The sequence below is a fragment of the Oryza sativa genome, chromosome 4 (genome assembly GCF_034140825.1).
Source record: "Oryza sativa Japonica Group chromosome 4, ASM3414082v1".
Classification (NCBI taxonomy): domain Eukaryota; kingdom Viridiplantae; phylum Streptophyta; class Magnoliopsida; order Poales; family Poaceae; genus Oryza; species Oryza sativa.
The window spans coordinates 23,515,505-23,524,419 of NC_089038.1; the positions used below are offsets into that span (position 1 = coordinate 23,515,505).

Here is an 8,915-nt window from a genome sequence, read left to right on the forward strand (position 1 = left end):
CAGCTAGAGCCATGCATTAGAGGCAAACATTCTGGTTTGCACTCCACTGCATACAGACGATCATCATATCGATCCTCTTCTTCAATCAATGCCGTGCCCATTTCTCGCGCATTGCCTTTTCAGAGTTTCAGTTCCTAGGACGGAGCAATTCTGGACACAGGCTTGGACGTAAAACCTCTACCAGATCCGTCCGAGAAAACGTTCGCTTTCAGATGATCTGGTGGCGAGGCCATATCGTCTTTCCGAAACGGTGCAATGGCAGCGGAGCGGATGGGCTTAACTCACCTTCCTATTGCAGACTAGACACAGGTTAGCTCATACTACATACTACTAGCTACGTACTAATGGCGTCGATCTACTTCAGTAGGCAATTGAAGTTTTTTGCCTACTGCTACTGATGCATGGCTAATTAAACACCGGTGCCAGTGCCAAATCACCGCAGCACGTACTGTGCGTTCCACTGTTCAGGACTTAATTTGATCGATACTACTAGCATGCATATCTAAGTATATACCCATCGTAGCTAGCCGTAGAATAGTAACAGCAGCATCTATCTGCAACCCAACGTAGGCCATGGAAATACGAAATCAAACAAAAGCAAAGCATCGATTAAGTCTCGTTGAGAGCCATGCCATCGATCAAGCTAGTACAGTAAATAAGCAACTGGCAGGTGCCTATAATTTTATGCCGTGATGTGACATACTGACATTCACAGCAAGTTCTAAAGTCTGAAGGATGTGATGGTGCAAGTGAAGACAGTGGGAATCGTCTGAAGTATATTGTATCTACATTAGCTATCGCTGACACGTGGGATCGGGTTCACCTGTTAGCCAATACTACTGTAAGTATAATACCGTAGAGGATCCGTGTCCGAAGTAGCGAAGCTAATTTTGCTTTACAGTTTACAGTGATGGTGGTAAAAAGAACACGGTGAATTCTTGGGGAAGACGCACATGCGGCTGTGTTTCGATCGAATGATTCCCCTCACCTCACAGCGGTGGTCCTTCTGTACTACTGTTGCGATTGGGCACCGGGAACAGCGGAATAAATGGCAAAAGCCATCCCTGCGCTCAGGCCTTGCAATTGCAGGTTGGCGGAATTTTACAGAGTGTTCCATTAGTCTCTCTACCCCGTACATCATCATCACCCTTCACTGCCAGTACTGTTCCTTTTTCTCAGCCTCCCGTACAATGTTCGCAGCAGTAAGCTGTTGATCTGGTGGGTAGTAAGTTGGACTAGGACTTGATGGCGTGATAAACAGTACTGGATTAGTACGTGATTAAGGATGGCGAGATCAGAGATTCAGAAAATGGATTGGAGACTTCCGTTTGTCCTCCTTGGAAACTGACAAACATTTTTCCAGGAGAGCAAAAGCTTTACTGAGAAATGGGAACGCTAGGAATAGAGTACCTACCACAAACGAGCAACCAGCTAATTTCAGAGATCACTTTAGCCGCGACTCGTAGCAACACATACAGGGCCCAACAAACAGCAAATTAAATCTGGGACGATCGCCTGCACAATCTGCAGGGGGAGAGATCCACAAATCGGCCATGGCTAGCGCCCCGAAATGGCAAGCGAAATGTGCAAAGAAACCAGGAGCTAGCGGCCGGCGCGGGGATCTCACACTCCAACCGATCGACCGAGCTAGCAAGCAAACAACTGAAACCGGCATGCATGCAATGCGACGCAATGTGATGCGATGCGACGCAATCATGAACCATGCACCGCCAGTCGTGACTTGCGGCAATGGCACCGAATTGAATGAGTAAAACAAATTGTTCCCAAAAACGCCGCGAGATTTGCAATCAAGTCAATCGTCCAAACGGATGGGGGCAAGGGCAAGCCGAGCGAGCTAGCCTAAGCCTAGCTAGCTACTGGTCACCTGCCCACGCCGGGGGCCGGGCCAAGCGTATACTACTATTGACAAGGAACAGCACGCACTCCTCCGCTCGCTCGATCGATCGCGCGATATATGAACAATCGCGGGACCAGCCAGTAATTCGATCTCTCCCTTCGATCGGCCGCCGCGCCCGCACGCTGTGCCAGCTTCGAACTAACGATTCGCGTTGGAATTTGCGTCCTGTACTGGAACACTGTTGGATCGATCGGGTTCGCGCGCCTGACCACTCTTTGGTGCAGCGAGCTGTAGCGCGCGAGATTCCCCCTCCCCTGCGGCAGCAACAGCGCTGGTCAGGGCAGCGCCATGAAAGCGCATGGCATGCATGCACTGCACTGCACGCACGCACGCAGATGGATGGATGGATGGATTGGGCGATAGAGGGGGGAAGACGACACAGGCGCCGTACGCCGTCCACGCCACTCGCGGTAGCGCGAGGAAAGGACCATGTAGGCATGTGTAGTGTAGCGTCCACATATACCAAGCAGAGGCAGAGGCAGAGACGAGCCCCGCGCCGAGTTAAATGCACGCCCTCTGATCGGGTGGATGGATGAAGTGGGATCGCGATTGGCAGCGATGGTTCGTTCGTTCCTCCCGCGGCGACGGGGTGGGGCACACGTACACCGTGGGGGGTGAAATCACGGTCCTGCCCCTACTCCTCTCGCGGGGTGGAGTTACGTACACTGACAGTGAGAGGCCACTTTGCCGGCAGGAGATCGCGGCGCCCGAAGAAGATATCGAGTCGTTCGCGCGAGCCGAGTCGAGTCGTGCGTGCCGAGCCAGCCACACCGTACCCCCTCTCCTCTCCTCTATTTATGCCTCTACGCAGCGCAATGTGCCTCACTCTTTCGCTTTTGGCCTCTCTCTCTCTCTCTCTCTCTCTCACACACACACACACTCTCACTGACTCTGCTGCTGCATTAGTCACTCGCAGAGAGCCACAGCTCCCTGCAAAGAAGATCTCTCGTAGTGAATTGCCTCGATCACGTACTACTACACATAGACCTACTACTTGAGCCCGAGAGAAGAGGAGAGGAGGAAGAACCAGAGGGCGTCGAAGATCATCGGGGAGGAGTTTTCCTAGAGCTCGCTGCTGCTGTTGCTTTTCTCCGGCGATGGGGCGATCGCCGTGCTGCGAGAAGGAGGGGCTCAAGAAGGGGCCATGGACGCCGGAGGAGGACCAGAAGCTGCTGGCCTACATCGAGCAGCACGGCCACGGCTGCTGGCGCTCGCTACCCTCCAAGGCCGGTAAGCGCCGCTTATCTAGCTTAAATTTCTTCTCAACCTCTGCAATCCTAGCTGCAATGTTCGGTCGAGGCGATCGATCCTCGAGGCTGGCTACTCTCTGAACTCTGATCTGAGGTGCATGCAAACCGTGACAATCGTGTGCAGGGCTGCAGCGGTGCGGCAAGAGCTGCCGACTCCGGTGGACGAACTACCTCCGGCCGGACATCAAGAGGGGCAAGTTCAGCCTGCAGGAGGAGCAGACCATCATCCAGCTCCACGCCCTTCTCGGCAACAGGTGATCGATTACTTCGTTTTCGCATGGATGCATCATGCATACAAGATACGTAGTGCACAACTCTCCCTCCTGCTAGCTGCTCGCTCGTTCTTCACCTCGCACCCGGAGCACATTTAATTCCGTAATCGCGATGGAACCCTTGATTCTCCTGCACGAATTTTGACTGCTAGTACTTGTTGCTGACCGGCAGGTCAAGAACACACTAGCCAGTAGCCACCATTCTGCACCGTAGTCTTGGCAGACATTTATGAAAGGGTTATGCAATGCAAGGGTTGGAACACGGAGCTTAGCCAGGGGATGTGTAAATTTCGCAGGCCGTGCTACTTACTTGCTGTCCCCGTACACACCTGCTTCAGCATTTTGTCCGTAACAAACCGTACTGTCCATAGATTAACACACAAGCTAGGCTAAAAATTCTTACGTTAGAACAGAATCATCACTTGTTTTCGTTTTGTTCACACGTAATGCTGCATTGCTCATCTTTTGCCCGTCGAACAACCACGCATTAGCTGTGAGCACAGACCAATCAATGCATGCATCAACAAGGGAAAAAGTGTGAAAAGGTTGGGCAGTGAGAGGCTCGGCCCAGAATTTTCCTTTCTTTTCTCCCATATGATTCGGCATTCAAGCTCGTCATTTAAGGAGGCGAGCCCCCCCATCATTGTGGACCAAAACTGGGGTTTGGTCCACTGTTGCCACCTGCCCCTCTTCCCATTTTGACTCACAGCTTCCGATCATCTCTGCCCTCTGTCTGTACTACGCCACGCACGCCTTAAATCACACCGCCGATTATTTACGTTTTCAAGAGTGCTGTTTGTTTAATTTTGTCACTGCGAATGGAGGGCTTTTGACGTGCGATTTTCCTGATCTTTTTTCTTGGCCGGCGTTGGCGTTGTTGTTGTTTTGCAGGTGGTCGGCGATCGCGACGCACCTGCCGAAGCGCACGGACAACGAGATCAAGAACTACTGGAACACGCACCTAAAGAAGCGGCTGGCCAAGATGGGGATCGACCCGGTCACGCACAAGCCGCGCTCCGACGTGGCCGGCGCGGGCGGCGGCGGCGGAGGTGCGGCCGGCGGCGCGGCGGGCGCGCAGCACGCCAAGGCCGCGGCGCACCTCAGCCACACGGCGCAGTGGGAGAGCGCGCGGCTCGAGGCGGAGGCGCGCTTGGCTCGGGAGGCCAAGCTGCGCGCGCTCGCGGCCTCCGCGACCCCGGGCGCGCCGCACCTCCCGGCACCCCCCGCGTCGGCGGCGGCGGCGGCGGCGGCTCACGGCCTCGACTCGCCGACGTCCACGCTGAGCTTCTCGGAGAGCGCGGTGCTCGCCACCGTGCTGGAGGCGCACGGCGCCGCCGCCGCGGCGGCCGCGCGCGCCGCCATGCAGCCCATGCAGGCGTACGACGAGGCGTGCAAGGACCAGCACTGGGGCGACGTCGACGCCGCCGACGTGGGCTTCCCCGGCGCCGGAGCGGGGTTCACGGGCCTACTCCTCGAAGGCTCCTTGAACCAGATCCCGAGGCCGGCGGGGAGAGACGCGGAAGCCGACGGCGAGTTCCAGGAGACCGAGGAGGAGAAGAACTACTGGAACAGCATACTGAACCTGGTGAACTCCTCGTCGGCACCTATGTCGACGGCCGTGGTTGTGCCCGCCTCCCACGCGTACTCGCCGGCGCCGGACTTCTGAGCGGAGAAAACCTCGCCGGCATCAAACTTGATTCGATCTCATGACACAGTAAATAGTTTAGCAATGATTGTCGAATAAGATGGGACTAATATTAATGTTAGTAATTATTAATCACGTTCTTGGGTTAACCTGACAATGCTTTCGATTAAACTTGTGGGCAAGAACTTCAACTGTTCAAGGCTGTATCGACATTTGAAATTCGATGCTTGTTTTGTTCGGTGTTCTTATAGAATGTGTAAAACACTGAAACTACTATCAGAGAATGTAGCATCCTTACTTGCAAAGTTACTACTCCTGCTTGTTTTTTTTCAAAACTTACGATCATTTCAGTACTTTGTACCCGGTTCATTTCATTCCACTATCAGTTTTTACTACGCCCAAGCGGTTGGCAACTGGGCACTAGCACTACTGAAGGCCAGGGTTTCCCAAACCACCGGACCGGGGTTACCACACGGTAACCGTGTAAAATTTATCAAAATTTAAAATTATTTTTTAAATTTATTTGAATTTAAGGGGGTTACCGCGGTTTCCCTTTTACCGTACCCCACGGTAAGCGCGGTAATCGCACGGTTACAGACGGTTTTGCAAACCCTGCTGAAGGCAAACGGACGGCCTCATCTTTTCGCTTATACTTATGTTTATCAGTCAAAATTTAAATTTTTACCTTTAAATTTGGGGTTGATTTTATTTTTTTTATCGAAGGTTTATTTTTCAGTCTTTGCTTTTAGATCGTTAAAAATATATATATAAAAGATTTATTCACAAATTATTTTTTATTTACAAATATGCCATTTCGTTTATTCTCGAATAACCGAGACGATTGAGCTGTGAGCTTTTTACTTAGATTGGATCTGGGCCGGGCCGTTTTGTGCTGGGCCATATTGGGCTTTACCATAACTTTCTAGCCCACATCTAATAGCTGACGAGAAGGGGATTATTAAGGGTAAAGATAAGAGGAGGCAGCCCCGCACCATCGTCTTCCTCCTCTTATCCGCACAGGAGCCTCGGACTCGGACACGATGCTGGCGATGTCCGTCCACCCCGCCGCCACGCCGGCCCTCGCCTCGCGCGCCCGCATCTCCCGGCCCAAGCTTTCCGCCGCCTCCCCCTGCACCACCTCCTCCTCCTCCACTCCACGCCTCGTCCACCTCGGCAGCAGGAGGCTTCCCCTTCGCTCGCTCCGTGGCCTCGCCGCCGCCGCCGCTTCTGGCGCCGTCGAAGCGGAGGAGGGAGAAGAGGAGAAGCAAGTCGGAGGTGGGGATGCGAGCGCCGGCGAGGAAGCGCAGGAGGTAATGGGCTAGTAGCCGCTCCAAACCATGCCAGTGACTGAAATTACGGGGTTTTTTTTTTTACCGAGTCGAGCTCAATTTCAGAAGGAAGTGTTGTTTTTTGAAGAGGATGGAGTTCAATCACATTTGGTTTCGCATGAATTTGATTTTTCTTGAATCAATTTTGGTTACCGAACTGATTACTTGAGCTCATAGGTGAAATACAGTACGAGGTGTACATTTGGGTGAATTCACGAGTAGAGTAAATCTTTAGACACAATGCACAGCTGAAAGCTTAAGAGAAGTCACAAGTAGAGTAAATTAGAGAAGTTCTAGTCTAGTTGAGCATGTTTGGGCACTCGGGCTGTCCTTTTGGTGCAGTTTTGCACTTCTGCAGATAAAAGGTGTATGCTAGTGATGAAGAGGCGAAGAGCACATGAAAGCATGTCCACAAACTTGAGCGTGTGCCATTTTTGGTTGTATGTGTAAGCAAGAACTGAACTATTGAACAAACTGTAGCATTGACAGGTTTTGGTCATGAAAGGAGTTTTTTTTCATTCAGCTATTTACGTGATTATGTAACAACATTAACAGGCACAATAAGTTCCTTTTTCATCACTATATCAGATTTCAGAGATGTACACTAAAAGTGGATTAGTTTTGATTATATGGGAGTTACCCTCACAGTTGAAAAATGGGGCCTTTTGTAGAGAAATGAAGTTGTCAATGGAACACGTACAGTAGTTGTTGCAATTTATTTTACTACGACTTGAGCTGTGTTAAAACTGCACAATTTATTTTACTCAGATATGCAAAATCAGTATTAGCATTATGAGATTTGAAACGAATTGATTTTGTATCGCAGTACAAGGTTAAGGTGCCTGAAAGGCAGGATCCAATGCTTGTTCTGAAGTTCATATGGATGGAGAAGAACATTGGCATAGCCCTCGACCAGTTGGTTCCCGGCTATGGCAGCATTCCGTTAAGCCCATACTACTTCTGGCCACGGAAAGATGCCTGGGAGGAGCTAAGAGCAAAGCTGGAGGAGAAAGAGTGGATCTCTCAGAAACAGATGATCATCCTTCTGAATCAGGCCACTGATATCATCAACCTTTGGCAACAGGGTGGTGGCAGCTTGTCAACCTAAGAGGATATCTCAATTCTCCCATCCTTGAGAACCTTGTTTCTTTTTTTCTTGCTTTGGTTACACGGATCTTTGTTGTTACATGACCCTGTAGATCGATTCAAACTGTTTTCGGATACGGTTTTGTTTATGGAAATGAATTGTGATTGATCTCTGTAAGGTAAACGATTTGGGCTCCATCATCCGCAGGGAAGATTGCTAATACCTCTTGATACTACTATACCATGATCCAGTTAAATAAATGTAACTCGATATTTTGAACTTGAAGAAAAAGGGGAATTTCTTTTCTTTCGAAGAGATTTGGGGTCACGGGGGCATATACCCCTTCTACTGCGATTAACTAACACCGGTGATGCCCTGAAAAAGCCCGGCCCGCTCCGCGCACCACGAGCCTAGGCCGTCCACGCGTAGGCCTCTGCAAAACGGGCTGCGGCAACGCGTGAGCCTGTGCGAAACGAGCGTGAAAACGCTCGTGGACTCGTGGAGTCGTCGTGGTGCCCGCGCGTCGTGCTGCGACGCTCGTTCTCACGCCGCATGCAGCGCCGCGCCAGCTTGGTCACGGTCTCAAAAGCGTTCAAAAGGCATGGGAGCAACTGAGCAAGGCGTAGCAGCTTATCATCATCTCGGCCAAGGGGGGAGGAGGGGCAAGGCACATGGAGGCGTTGGGTTGGAGTTGGACCTCCTAGGTAGGGAAGCAGGAAGCTGGACTCGCTAGGAAAAAAAATAATGGAGAACCTGTACCGCGTGTACCAGAAGATAAGCTTATTTAGCAGTACTGATTTTTTTTTTTCTAATGAAAGGAAACAGAGTATTGTTAAGTCCCAAAGAGATAACTTATTTTTTTCCTCTTCGACAACGTAGTACTAACTTAGTACTAGTACTGTTTTCTATGATCAAAGTAGAATATTGTTAAGCTAGCTAGCACTACCAACTGTCCTCCCATAAGAAAAAGGTAAGTACTACTACTATAGTAGAGACTGACCAATCAACTCAATTGTGTAATGCACTGCTCAGATGGCATCTTTACCTTCTTAACACTCAACTTCCTTACAGAGTAACGTGCCGCTTTAGGCTTTATTACTTGCGATAACCGGAGAGAGAGGCTGGCAAAGTATACGTAGCTTCCCTATAAAGTTGTCCAAGTTCATCGCAGAGCTCCAGGCAGGCAGTATAAAAATGGGAAATGTACACCTGAAAAGGACGAATCAGCCCCATTTGGGAATCCCCTGCACGGCGTCAATCTCGTCATCTTGCCCTTTTCTTCCCATCGACCTGATGATTGACACTTGTGGCCTCTGGGGATTAAACTATTGCCACCATGGGCGATCGATCGATCGAGATTAGAGCAAGTATAATAGTGAGCTATAAGAAAGCTGAATGCTGAAGTGGATAGGAGA

General features: G+C 50.7%; 2 protein-coding genes across 2 annotated transcripts; both read left to right on the forward strand.

Moving 5' to 3' along the window:
* Positions 1 to 2,753: 2,753 nt before the first annotated feature.
* On the forward strand, positions 2,754 to 5,394 carry LOC4336055 (transcription factor MYB106). The gene is made up of 3 exons (XM_015779625.3): positions 2,754 to 3,148; positions 3,293 to 3,422; positions 4,332 to 5,394. Exons 1-3 carry the CDS (start codon positions 3,016 to 3,018, stop codon positions 5,104 to 5,106), a joined length of 1,038 nt encoding a protein of 345 aa, XP_015635111.1. The 5' UTR covers positions 2,754 to 3,015; the 3' UTR covers positions 5,107 to 5,394.
* Positions 5,395 to 6,073: 679 nt separating this feature from the next.
* On the forward strand, positions 6,074 to 7,683 carry LOC4336056 (small ribosomal subunit protein cS23). Its single transcript, XM_015778500.3, has 2 exons — positions 6,074 to 6,395; positions 7,240 to 7,683. Exons 1-2 carry the CDS (start codon positions 6,126 to 6,128, stop codon positions 7,519 to 7,521), a joined length of 552 nt encoding a protein of 183 aa, XP_015633986.1. The 5' UTR covers positions 6,074 to 6,125; the 3' UTR covers positions 7,522 to 7,683.
* Positions 7,684 to 8,915: the final 1,232 nt, after the last annotated feature.